Source organism: Canis lupus, chromosome 19 (assembly GCF_048164855.1).
Source record: "Canis lupus baileyi chromosome 19, mCanLup2.hap1, whole genome shotgun sequence".
Taxonomy (NCBI): Eukaryota; Metazoa; Chordata; class Mammalia; order Carnivora; family Canidae; genus Canis; species Canis lupus.
In genome coordinates this window covers 50,996,677-51,010,059 of record NC_132856.1, presented here as the reverse complement: position 1 = coordinate 51,010,059, position 13,383 = coordinate 50,996,677, and the positions used below count along the sequence as shown (strand labels likewise).

General features: G+C 49.2%; 1 protein-coding gene across 1 annotated transcript; it reads left to right on the top strand.

Annotated features, from left to right (window-relative positions):
* Nucleotides 1-580: 580 nt before the first annotated feature.
* RNASEH2A (ribonuclease H2 subunit A) lies at nt 581-5,785 on the top strand. Its single transcript, XM_072787103.1, has 8 exons — nt 581-876; nt 1,066-1,137; nt 1,261-1,387; nt 1,490-1,577; nt 3,755-3,892; nt 3,998-4,085; nt 5,295-5,418; nt 5,555-5,785. Exons 1-8 carry the CDS (start codon nt 750-752, stop codon nt 5,688-5,690), a joined length of 900 nt encoding a protein of 299 aa, XP_072643204.1. The 5' UTR covers nt 581-749; the 3' UTR covers nt 5,691-5,785.
* Nucleotides 5,786-13,383: the final 7,598 nt, after the last annotated feature.

The following is a 13,383-nucleotide window of genomic DNA, read 5'->3' as shown; positions in this document are numbered from 1 at the left end:
TGAGACTCGAGAACTGGGGGACATGAACCCTCAACTGGGGGTAATGGCCCTGCCTTGTGGGCTCAGACTCTCAGCAGAAGCCTATTGAGATCTGGGATCACAGTTGGGAGGGGGTGGGTGGAGGAGGCCTAGCCCCAGTTAGAGAGAGGTTAGGAAGCCGGGAAAGGGAGGGCGAGAGTCTGGGTGAGGTACCGAGAGAGAGGGAGCTGGACAGCAAATCTGAAGGCCTGAGCCTAGTGGAAGTAGGAATACCTGGTCCGGAGGGCTTAGCCTGTGTGGAATGGCAGGGACAGGGACCAGAGCCAGCATCCAGATCGGGGACCGGGACCCAGTGATGTGGGCACTGGCGGTAGTCTGGCAGTATAGTGATATTTGACCTTCTAGGCCCTGGCTGGGCCTCGGCCTCCAAGGCCTGCGTCAGTTTCCCACTTTTATTTCCCTATCTCCTAGCAGCCCCGACGGGCGGGGCGTCAGGGACTCCGGGGCGGAGCCTGGAAGGCGACCCCGCCCACCCCGTTCCCCCGAAGGAGCTCGGCGGTCGGCCTTGGGAACTACAATTCCCAGGAAGCCGCGCGGCAGGAGTTTCGGTGGCGGCTGCGGAAACGTCAACGGTGGCCGGAGCGTCGGGGGCGTGTCCCGGGCACCGATTGGTCGGGAGCCAGAGCCGCTTCGGGGCTGGCGGAAAACGCGCGCCTAGAACCGCTCCTGTAGACCTGGTTCTTGCGGTCGGTGGCGGCGGCAGAGACGGCATGGATTTCAGCGAGCTGGACAGAGACAACACGGGCCGCTGTCGCCTGAGCTCGCCTGTGCCCGCGGTGTGCCGCCAGGAGCCCTGCGTCCTGGGCGTCGATGAAGCGGGCCGGGGCCCGGTGCTGGGTGCGCCCCCAGGGCTGGGCTGGGGGAGGGGCGTGATTAGGGGAATGCACGTTGCACTGGAACGCAAGCCGGGATTGTACCCTACCCGGGGAGGGGGGTGATGGTGGTAATGGCACCGAAAAAAGCGGTGATGATGGAATAAGGATAGCGGTTTTCACGGGCTCACTGGTTGGACACTCGCTTCTCCAGGCCCCATGGTCTACGCCATCTGTTATTGCCCCCTGTCCCGCCTGGGAGATCTGGAAGCCCTGAAAGTGGCAGGTGAGCCCGAGGTGTGACCCTGGGGAGGTGGTTCCTGGGTGTGTGCAGGAGCGGGTGCAAACTGGAGGGGGAGAACAGCTGGGAGAACCAGTCGCACCCCTTCTCTCCCAACCCTCCTCCCAGACTCAAAGACCCTATCGGAGAGCGAGCGGGACAGGCTCTTTGTGAAAATGGAGAAGGACAGGGACTTTGTGGGCTGGGCATTGGACGTGCTGTCTCCAAACCTCATCTCTACGAGCATGCTTGGGCGGTGAGGGGCCTCTGGGAGGGGCCGGGTGGAGGGGCAGCCAGCGTGGCCTGGAAGGGATCGGTGTAGGGACCGGAACTGACTAGGTTTTGTCTCCCATTGCAGGGTCAAGTACAACCTGAACTCCCTATCCCATGATACAGCCACTGGGCTGGTGCAGTATGCCTTGGACCAGGGTGTGAAAGTTGCACAGGTGAGCTGTTGGATTGTCCACATTTGATCACTTCAGGATAAAATGGGAGTATATAAGTACAGTGGGTGATTCAGAGTCAGACATAACTGAGTTATCTCAGGAATATATATTGCTGTCTTTTGACTTTCTACTATTTTTCCTACCCAAAATGTGTGCCCCATATAGGATCAAGGAGGAGCCCCCAGCTCCACTCTCTTTTAATTTACCTCTGTATCTTTTTTTTTTTTTTTTTTTTTTTTAGGATTTCATTTATTTATTCATGAGAGACACAGAGAGAGAGAGGGAGAAACATAGGCAGAGGGAGAAGCAGGCTTCCTGTGAGAAGCCTGATGTAGGACTCGATCCCAGGACCCTTGGATCACAACCTGAGCCAAAGGCAGACACTCAACCACTGAGCCACCCAGGTGACCTGATTTATCTCTCTGTATCTTAAAGGCTCGGAATCCAGAACAAATCTATATCTGTTCCCCTGTCTGCAGCCTCTGTCCTAGCCCAGGGTACTCTTCTCTCCTGGATTCCCCCCCATCCTCCTCCCACTTTGAGGCCTGTCCTTTATAGTCTGCTCCTGTGAAGCAGATAGTCACGTTTTGAAACATAGATCTCAACATTTAATTTTTTGATCCCAGTAACAAATCTGGAAAGTTCAGTGTCAAGTGGAAGAGAGTGAGATTGAAATACCAGAAGGAAATAAAAGTTGGCATTGTATCCAGTACTCTGCGGCCAAGAACAGGCCGTTTTGAGAGAATAACAAGGATAAATACGCTTGAGATAGGGAACATAACAAGGGAGACCTTGTTGAGGAGATGGCTGAAGTCCAGGACTGGAATATGGAGCCCACAATGCAGTATTAGGACAGACAGACAAGGGCCCTGCCCTCTAGGGTTTGGTGACCAAGTCAGGAGGCACAGATGGTAGCTGGTAAGCAGATAATAAAGGTGATTTCTGAGGGTAACAGCAATGGAGATCACTGACTTGATCTCTCTATTCCAGCTATGAGGCCTCCCTGTTACTGTCTAGCATACTTGACATGGTCCCACCTCAGGGCCTTTGCACTAGCTGTTCTTTCTGGCTAGAATCCTCTTCACATGGCATCTTCACATGGCTCCTTCTCTTACCTTTTTCAGGCCTTTATTCAAATGTTACCACCTTGAAGTGACCATCCCCGAATCTCTCCTACCACTATATAAAATGATACCCCCCCAGCATGCCTGGCTGGCTCAGTCGTTAGAGCATGGTACTCTTGATCTCAGGGTCAAGAGTTTAAGCACCACATTGGACATAGAGCATACTTAAAAAAATAAGTAGGGCAGCCTGCGTGGCTCAGCGGTTTAGTGCCACCTTTGGCCCAGGTTGTGATCCTGGAGTCCCGGGATCGAGTCCCACATCAGGCTCCCTGCCTGGAGCCTGCTTCTCCCTCTGCCTGTGTCTCTCATGAATAAATAAATAAAATCTTAAAAAAAAAAGTAGATAAGAAATAAAATGATAATCTCTCCCAACTCTCCCCTGTCCTTTATTATTTATCCTGTTTCTTGTCTGTGGCACTTACCAGGGTATCCACTCCATGAAGACAGAGGTTTTTTTGTCTTGCATTTGCTTCTATAATTCCTGGCATCTGCTGTAGCTGTGGTATGCAGTAGGTGCTCAGTAAGTGTGGAATAGCTTCAGCTTGATCAGGGACAGCCTCTTTTGGAGGGGACTTTTCTTTTCCTTTTTTTTAAGTAATCTCTGCACCCAGTGTGGGGCTCAAATTCATGACGTGAAGATCAAGAGTTGCACACTCTGCCGACTGAGCCAGCCAGGTGCCCCTGGAGGGGACTTTTAAACTGAGATTGCCCGGGATGCCTGAGTAGCTTAGCAGTTGAGCATCTGCCTTTGGCTCCAGGTGTGATCCCGGGATCCAGGATCGAGTCCTGAGTCCCACATTGGGCTCCCTATGGGGAGCCTGCTTCTCCCTCTGCCTATGTCTCTGTCTCTCTGTGTCTCTCATAAATAAATAGATAAGTCTTTAAAAAAATAATAAAATAAACTGAGATGCCTGGGAAAGGTTCAGTCTGGCCTTGAGCTGAGAAGAGTATTCCAGACACAGGAGCAGCAGGTGTAAATGCGGTAAGGCTGGATCACTGACAGTTATTTTCCCAGACATTTGTTGAATGAATACCTTTCTGTCACCACGGCAGGTATTTGTGGACACTGTGGGGCTGCCAGAGACCTACCAAGAGCGGTTGCAGCAGCGCTTTCCTGGCATTGAGGTGACGGTCAAGGCCAAGGCGGATGCCCTCTACCCTGTGGTCAGCGCTGCCAGTATCTGTGCCAAGGTTAGGCTCCTTCTGGCCATGGCCAGCTCCTCGCATCCCCCTGCACATGTGGCAGGCGTGCCTGCTTCAGGGGAGGGAGATCCTAAGTTTTTATCTTGCCCACAGGTGGCCCGTGACCAGGCTGTAAAGAGCTGGCACTTTGTGGAAAAGCTGCAGGACCTGGATGCCGATTATGGCTCCGGTTACCCCAATGGTGAGCAGACTGGAGCCTCCTTGAGACAGTGATATTGGCAATAACGCCAACAAGGGAGGCCTGAGTGCACTTCTACAGTTTTCTTCATTGTGCTCATCCTGCTCCGCGATGGAAGAGCCTGAGGCTCAGACGGGGGAGCCACTTGTTTATGGTCAGCATGTGGCAAAGCTGGATTCCAGTGGGCAGGCTCTCTCCTCCCTTCTCTCTCCATCTCTGCTGTGCCCCATTGAGGGCCTGACATCCTTGGTGGGCATCTGTCTATTAAGGGGAAAGGGGTGGTGGTGAGGGGTGTCCGCTCATGTCCAGTAGCTCCAGCTTAAATCTGTTGTTTTTCTTTTTCTTTTTCTTTTTCTTTTTTTTTTTTTTTTTTTAAGATTTTATCATTTATTTGACAGGAAGAGAGAGAGCACAAGCCGGGGGTGGGGGGTAGCAGAGGGAGAGGGAGAAGTAGGCTACCATGTGGGGCTCGATCCTAGGAACCTGAGATCATGACCTGAGTTGAAGGCAGTTGCTTAACCAACTGAGCCACCCAGGCGCCCCGAATCTATTGTTTTCTTCCCATTTATGAGGCTCACTCTCTTTGTCTGTGTGGTAGATGATCGTGTGCCCGCCCCCTGCCATGAGTCTATTTCAAAATTCAGTGGCTGGGTTCAAGGAGCCCTGTGGTCCTTCTGAGGCCCAAGGGAGGGATGGGCAGTTGGGTAGGGAGACACAGCAAGTCTGTGATTGGAACTTAGGTGAGGCCAAAGTAAGGAAACCAGGTCCAAGCCAAAGACAGTTTGGGTCGCATTCCGTGCTTATTGAGGGCCTGGTATGTGCCATGCAAGTCTGTGCCCTGGGGATATAGCCATGAGCAAGACAAAGATGGACCTCCTTGTCCCTGCTGAGCTCCTAGTTTTGTGGAGATGGCGGGTATTACCACCATGATTCACAGATGCTCATTTAATGACTGTTGTCCTTGAGGGGGTGAAAGGATGTCTCAGGGACAGTCTCCCCAAACTACCTTGAGCACATCAGGTGGAGTTGGGAAGCTGCCTGCACAAGGGTTCTGAGGCAGGAATGGGTCCCAGACAGTGGGAGGTGCCTCAGGGGTACTCTGGAGGCCAAGATGAGGTAGTGGTGCCTCCGATGCCAGGCCAAGGAACTTGGACCGTGTGGCAGGGCTCAGGGGCCATCACCACTGCCCACCCCACCTTTCCTGTCCCTCAGATCCCAAGACAAAAGCGTGGTTGAGGAAGCACGTGGAGCCTGTGTTTGGCTTCCCCCAGTTTGTCCGTTTCAGCTGGCGCACGGCCCAGAGCATCCTGGAGAAGGAGGCAGAAGGTGTTATATGGTGGGTGTCCTGGGGGTGCCATGAAGAATGAGAGACGGAGGCCGGGGCTCAGTCCTCCCTGGGACTCCCCCCCAGCCCCTGGCCTCCTCCCGACACTCCGAAGTGATCAGTATCCCCACCTCTCTCTCTCCCACAGGGAGGACTCGCTGACAGGGGATCAGGAGGGACCTGGGAGGATCATGTCCTATTTCAGCAAAGGCCCTCGAACCCACCCCCGCCTCCCCCACCGGTACTTCCAAGAGCGAGGCCTGGAGTCAGCCACCATTCTCTAGGAGCCAGCCTGTTCTCCCTTTATGTGCCTCCCTCACCCTGCACTGCTTCTCCCCCACCCCCCAATTTGTGATTAAAATTGTTTAAGGAAAGCTAAGCATTTGGTTGTACTTTGGGGTGGAAGCTCGTTGGGAGTGTGCTCTGTAGCTCTACCCAGCTACAGACTTTTGGAACCTAAACAAGATGGGCCCTCCCTGGCTGATTTATTTTATTTTTAAATTTTTATTTATTTTTTTTTAAAAGATTTTATGTATTCATGAGAGACAGGCAGAGACCTAGATAGATGGAGCAGGCACCCCCATGGGGAACCTGCTACAGGACTCTATCCCAGGACCCCAGGATCATAACCTGAGCCAAAGGCAGATGCTCAACCACTGAGCCACTCAGGTGTCCTTTTTTATTTTTATTTTCATTTTATTTAATTTATTCTTTAAAGATTTGTTGGGCAGCCCCAGTAGCCCAGTGGTTTGGTGCTGCCTTTGGGGGGGTGTGATCCTGGAGACCTGGGATCGGGTCCCGCATCAGGCTCCCTGCGTGGAGCCTGCTTCTCCCTCTGCCTGTGTCTCTGCCTCTCTCTCTCTCTCTCTCTCTCTCTCTCTCTCTGTGCCTCACGAATAAATAGATAATCTTTTAACAAATAAAGATTTGTTTGTTTTAGAGAGAGAGAGAGAGCACACATGCAGGTTCAAAATAAGGGCAGAGAGAATCTGAAGGAGACTTCTGCTCTGAGCATGGAGCCCAACCGGGGCTCGAGGTCACAACTCTGAGATCCCAACCTGAGCCAAAAACCAAGAATCAGACGTTTAGCCAACTGTGACACCCAGGTGCCCCTATTTTATTTTATTTTTTTCAATGCATAATATACTTGTAGGATGCAGAATTAGGAGGGAGCACCCTGCCTCCAGATTGCTGGTGGGCTTACCAAGGTGTCTCAGTCTGTTCAGGCTGCCCTAACAAAATACCACAGACAGGGTGGTTTATAAACAACAGACATTTATTACCATTCTGGAGGCCAGAAGTCCAAGATCACGGTGGTCAGATTCTGGTGAGGACCGTTTTCCAGGTTGTGGACTGCCAACTTCTCACTGTGTCCTCCCACGGCATAAGGGGCAAGGAACCTGTGTGAGGTCGCTTTTATAAGAGCACTAATCCCCTTCTTGACCTAATCACCCCTTAACACCATTATCTGTGGGAATTAGGATATCAACATGAATTTTGGGGGAACACAGACATTCAGGCCACAGCAGGTACCTTTTAGATCCTTCTGGGAATTGCCTGGCATGTTACAAATATACATGTGGATGCTTTCCTGAGGTTTGTTTTTGTTTTACAAATGGAAACAAAAAAAAAACAAATGGAAACAGACTACCCTAGACAGTGCACATTCTTACTCTTCACCACATCTTGGAGGTAATTCCCAATGAATGCCTAAAGACCTTCCTCATTCCCATTCTAGCTTCAGAGTCCTCAGTGCAAATGTCCTGTGGTTTATTTAATGCTGCTTTTTTTTTTTTTTTTAAGATTTTTATTTATTCATGAGAGACACACAGAGAGAGGCAGAGACATAGGCAGAGGAAGAAGCAGGCTTTCTGCGGGGAGCCCAATGCAGGACTCGATCCTAGGACTCTGGGATCACGACCTGAGCCGAAGGCAGATGCTCAACCACTGAGCCACCCAGATGCCCCTACTTAATGCTTCTTAAGAGGCATTGAGTTATTGCCCGGCTTGCCATTAAATATTAAACGTGTAGGATGCCTGGGTACCTCAGTGGTTGAGCATCTGCCTTTGGATCAGGACATGATCCTGGAGACCCGGGATCGAGTCCCACATTGGGCTCCCTGCATGGAGCCTGTTTCTCCCTCTACCCGTGTCTCTGCCCCTCTCTCTCTGTGTCTCTCATGAATAAATAAAATGTTTTTAAAAATAAATATTAAACGTGTACAGCGGAAAATGACCGGGGTATGCCATCATTTCTCATGCAGTTTTGTCTGTAGGATAAATCCCCAGAGGTGAGCTTGCTGGGTGAGAGGATCTATGTGGCTTGTAATTTGGAGAGATATTTTCAAAATCCTCTCTGTGAAGACATGAACTCGTCCCACCAGCGGTGTAAGTAAGCACTTATTTCCCGCACAGCCTTGCCAGTAGCAGGACAGGTTTATTTCAGTCCGTGAGAAGTTTGGAAGCTTACACTCAACCTACACTGTGGCTCAACAACATCAAGGACACTCTTTTTTTTTTTTTCCTAAGATTTTTCTTGTTTTATTTGAGAGAGATCACACGTGGAGGGGAGGGACAGAAAGACAAGAGAAAGAATCTCAAGCAGATGCCTCACTGAGCACAGTGCCTGACTTACGTGGGGCTTGATCCCATGACCCTGAGATCATCACCTGAGCCAAAATAGAGTTGGATGCTTAACCACCCGAGCCTCCCAGGTGCCCCAAAGACACCATTTTAAAAATTCATCTATTTTGCCATTTTGGTGGGGTTTTTCTGCCTCTCATGGTCCTACTATGGCTGCCACAGTTACAGATATCACATCTCAATCTCCAAAGGCCTCATCCCCCAGCAGCTGCCCTGTCACTTCCTGGCTGAAAGTAGGACAAGTCTATGCCCAAAGCAATTCCTTAGTAGGGGAATGGAATATCTGGGATAAAAAGTTAAGAACTGGTACCTGGGGGTAGGAAGACATCCAGTACCCAGCCCTCCCACCTCATTCCCTCACCCTGACTCTTCCTTGACTTGAGCAGTGGCAATTTCATGGAAAGAAGAAAGGGGATGGTTTTTAACTTCTTAGTAAATGTTCTGATGGGAAAAGCCCAGGACATTATGGGAATATTATTTATGGAGCATGTATTGGTTAGGGCTACATAACAAAGTACCACAGACTGGGTGGCTTAGACAACAAGTTTATTTTCTCAGTTCTGGAAGCTAGAAGTCCAAAATGAAGGTGTTGGCAGTGTTGATTTCTCCTTAGTTTGCAGATGGCCATCTTCTTCTTGTGTTTTACCAGGTAGTCCCTTTGTGTGTGTCTGTCCTAATCTCTCTCTTTTTATTTTTTTTTTATTTTATTTTTTTTTTAATTTTTATTTATTCATGATAGGCACACAGTGAGAGAGAGAGAGAGAGGCAGAGACACAAGCAGAGGGAGAAGCAGGCTCCATGCACCGGGAGCCTGACGTGGGATTCGATCCCGGATCTCCAGGATCGCGCCCTGGGCCAAAGGCAGGCGCCAAACCGCTGCGCCACCCAGGGATCCCAATCTCTCTCTTTTTAAAATTTATTAAAGAGAAAGAGCATCCATGAGCAGTGGGGAGGGGTAAAGGGACAGGGAGAAGCAAGCTCCCCACCAAGCAGGGAGCCCCGCGCAGGGCTCGATCCCAGGGCTCCGGGATCATGACGTGAGCCGAAGGCAGATGCTTAACTGACTGAGCCACACAGGCACCCCTAATCTCTTAAGGATTCCAGTCATTGGATTATGACTCACCCATATGACCTTAGTTTACTTTAATTACCTCTTGGAAGACCCTATCCAAATGTAGTCACAGCCTGGGGCACTGGGGTTAGGACTTCAACATGTATTTGGGGGGATCCCTGGGTGGCGCAGCGGTTTAGCGCCTGCCTTTGGCCCAGGGCGCGATCCTGGAGACCCGGAATCGAGTCCCACGTCGGGCTCCCGGTGCATGGAGCCTGCTTCTCCCTCTGCCTGTGTCTCTGCCCCTCTCTCTCTCTCTCTGTGTGACTATCATAAATAAATGAAAAAAAAATTAAAAAAAAAAAAACATGTATTTGGGGAGTGGAATACAATTTAGTGCATAACCGAATACCTCCACATAGGTTCTGTGCTGGGGACCAGGAAGCCAGTGCTGACCCAGCTACAAAAGGTCTCTGAGTACCCACTGAGGTCCAGGGGACCTCAGGAGTGCACCATGGGGATCCCAGCTCTGCTCTGGGGCTCACAGAGCCTGAGAAGCTCAATGGCTGAGATCTGAGGGGTGGGACAGAACAGGAGGGAGAAGAGGGTTCCTGGCAGTGGGAGCATTTAGTGCGGATACCCAGAGATGAGAATATCTGCTTTGGTGTTTGGTTTTTTAAAGATTTTATTTATTTATTCATGAGAGACACAGAGAGAGGCAGAGACACAGGCAGAGGGAGAAGCAGGCTCCATATAGGGAGCTCGATGTGGGACTCGATCCTGGGATTCCGGAATCAGGTCCTGAGCTGAAGACAAATGCTCAACCGCTGAGCCACCAGGCGTCCCGGAAGATCTGCTTTGAGAAGGCTGGAGAGTAGGGATGGTGAAGGCAGACCTTGGGGAGGAGCTGGGGCCTCCCCATTTTTCCACCCTTGGGGTACCTTCTTTTCAAGCCTCAGCCTCTGGTTATCATTGTAGTTACGAAACGTTTACACATCCAGATTCCATTAGTAATCTTGCCCTGTCCTTTTCTCTGCTATAAATTTGTAAATTTATGTTATAAATTTTGGATTTATTTTTTTCTCTCGAACTAGAATTATAGTTTATCTTGAATGTATAGGCCCCTTTGACTGCTCATGGAATTTGCCTGGACAAGATAAAGAGAAACTATCCCCCGTAAGTAGAAGTTAGTGGGCACCCTAAGGGTGTAATTTGCAAATGTTACTTTTTTTTTTAAGATTTTTTTTTTTTTTTTTTTTTTTTTTATTGGGACGTCTGAGTGGCTCAGCAGTTAAGCTTCGGTCTGCCTTTGGCCAAGGGCGTGATCCTGGAGTCCTGGGATCGAGTCCCATATCGGGCTCCCTGCGTGGAGCCTGCTTCTCCCTCTGCCTGTGTGTGTGTGTCTCTCTCTATGTCTCTCATGAATAAAGAAATAACATCTTTAAAAAATAGATCTTTGAATCCCCAGTTTTTCAAATAGAGATCCCCAGATCAGCAGCATCAAGCTCATCTGTTAGAAATGTAGGGTCTGGGGGCACCTGAGCGGCTCAGTTGTTAAGTGTCTGACTCTTCATTTCTTTTCTTTCTTTCTTTCTTTCTTTCTTTCTTTCTTTCTTTCTTTCTTTCTTTCTTTCTTTCTTTCTTTTTTTTAAATTTTTATTTATTTATGATAGTCACACACACAGAGAGAGAGAGAGAGAGAGAGAGAGAGGCAGAGACACAGACAGAGGGAGAAGCAGGCTCCATGCACCGGGAGCCTGACGTGGGACTTGATCCCAGGATTCCAGGATCATGCCCTGGGCCAAAGGTAGGCGCCAAACCGCTGAGCCACCCAGGGATCTTTCTTTCTTTCTTTCTTTCTTTCTTTCTTTCTTTCTTTCTTTCTTTCTTTCTTTCTTTCTTTCTTTCTTTCTTTCTTTCTTTCTTCCTTCCTTCCTTCCTTCCTTCCTTCCTTCCTTCCTTCCTTCCTTCCTTCCTTCCTTCCTTCCTTCCTTCCTTCCTTCCTTCCTTCCTTCCTTCCTTCCTTCCTTCCTTCCTTCCTTCCTTTTCTTTCTTTTCTTTCTCTTTCAAGACAGAGAGGCAGAGACATAGGCAGAGGGAGAAGCAGGCTCTCTGCAGGAGCCCAATGTGAGACTCTATCCCGGACCCTGGGATCAGGCCCTGAGTCAAAGGCAGACACTCAACCGCTGAGCCACCCAGGGATTCCTGACTCTTGATTTCGACTCAGGTCATTATGTAAGGATAGTGAGATTGAGTCCTGCCTGCGTTGGGCTCCACCCTGAGCATGGAGTCTGTTTGGGATTCTTTCTCTCCCTCTCCTTCTGCTCCTCCCTGTTCACGCTCTCTCTCTAAATAGATCTTTTTTAAAGACTTAAAAATAAATAAAATGAAATTAACAATAACCCATTTCTGGAAGATTACCATGTGGGTTATTCTTCTGGTTCTCTTTCACCCATCTCTGCCCACCTTCTGCTTCCTGTCCTGATGTCCTCACTGGTCTTCCTTATCTCCAGTCTCACCCTCTCCCTGTCCTACTGGCAGCGTCAGACAAGAGTCTTAGTCTGATGGGTCTTCTTGTGTGTAAACCTTCCGTGGCTTTCACCTTATCATCAGGGCCTTGTGTTCAAGGCCTTATGTGTAACAGTATATATAACTGTGACAATGATAATGGATAATGTCTATGTTTATTGAGGGTTAATTATGTCCCAGGCATTTTCTAAGTATTTTATTTGGCATCCCTCTCATTAGGAGTTGGAGTCTAATGCTTCTCCTTGAATATGAGCTGGCTCTAGTGACACAACATCAGTGAATAGAGAGTGGAGGCAACACTGCTTTCTAACACCAGAGAGAAAGAGAGGAGACTGCTTTAACCTGACTGTCTTGGAACACTTGCCCTTGGAGCCCAGATGCCATCCTGTGAGGAAGCCCAAGCCAGAGGGACATGCCATGTGTAGCAATTCTGTCAGCAGCCAGGCAAGAGTCAGTGCCAACCACCAGATGTATGAATGAAGAAGACTTTAGGGTGATTCCAGACCCAGCCAGTTTTTGTAACCGAACCCAGAAAGAATAATGATTGTTGTTTTATAGCATTAAGTTTGGAGTTGCTACAAGCTATGTATAATCAGAACAACTTGCATTCGCTCATTTAATTCTCCCAACAATCCTAGGAGAGGAACACTTATCCCCATTTTATAGATAAAGAGACTCAGAATGACTGGGAAACAGGGATCCCTGGGTGGCGCAGTGGTTTAGCGCCTGCCTTTGGCCCAGGGCACGATCCTGGAGACCCGGGATCGAATCCCACGTCGGGTTCCCGGTGCATGGAGCCTGCTTCTCCCTCTGCCTGTGTCTCTGCCTCTCTCCGTCTCTCTCTGACTATCATAAATAAATAAAAATTAAAAAAAAATAAAATAAATGCCATCATCTTTAAAAAAAAAAAAAAAAAAAGAATGACTGGGAAACATCCCCAGTCCTTGTGGTTCGGATGGAACTGACCCCATCCTGAGCCTTCAGGCACAAGCCCATAACCCATGTCAGGCCATTGAGAGTGTAGCATCCCTCTGGGCACAGTGATTGGTTTGGTGATGGGCTTTCATGAGGAGACAGGATCATTGAGTGCCAGCACTGGAAAACTTTGACAGAGAAATAGGACCATTTTAACTACTGGAATCATGTAGTTGCTGGTCCATCTTTCCTGTTGTGAGGAGATCCTGGCTGAAAATAGCCAAGAAAAAGATACAGATAGATTCCTAACATCACTTAAGGAACTAGATATAGCCATTCCTGAAGCTTATCACTGTTGGCTAAACATACTTTGAACTGAGTTTGTCTCGGGGATCCCTGGGTGGTTCAGTGGTTTAGCACCTGCCTTCAGCCCAGGGCATGATCTTGGAATCCTGGGATCGAGTCCCACATCAGGCTCCCTGCATGGAGCCTGCTTCTCCCTCTGCCTGTGTCTCTGCCCCTCTCTGTCTCTGTGTCTCATGAATAAATAAAATCTTAAAAAAAAAAGAACCGAGTTTGTCTCTTGAAGCTGAAAGAGGTCTATCTGCCACTTCCCCAGAGAGGCACCTCTCATACTATTCCATCTTCCCTGAGGGCAGAGAATGGGCCTGATCTATCTCAGCAGTCTGGGCACAGGACACATCCATCAATCTTGTTCTATTGAACAAAACTAAAAGGCATATTGCTCTTTGTTATTGGTGAGGAAACAGGCTGTCCTAAGGCTTTTGGATAGGAGGAGGATCAGGAGTAGCACTTAACATCCCAAATTTTAAATCTGA

What these genes read in the sequence shown, in the direction of transcription:
- RNASEH2A (XM_072787103.1), top strand. Translation starts at nt 750, where the DNA reads ATGGATTTCAGCGAGCTGGACAGAGACAACACGGGCCGCTGTCGCCTG. An exon ending in GGGCCGGGGCCCGGTGCTGG is followed by an intron (nt 877 to 1,065) that starts GTGCGCCCCCAG and finishes TCGCTTCTCCAG; the next exon opens with GCCCCATGGTCTACGCCATC. An exon ending in GGAAGCCCTGAAAGTGGCAG is followed by an intron (nt 1,138 to 1,260) that starts GTGAGCCCGAGG and finishes CCCTCCTCCCAG; the next exon opens with ACTCAAAGACCCTATCGGAG.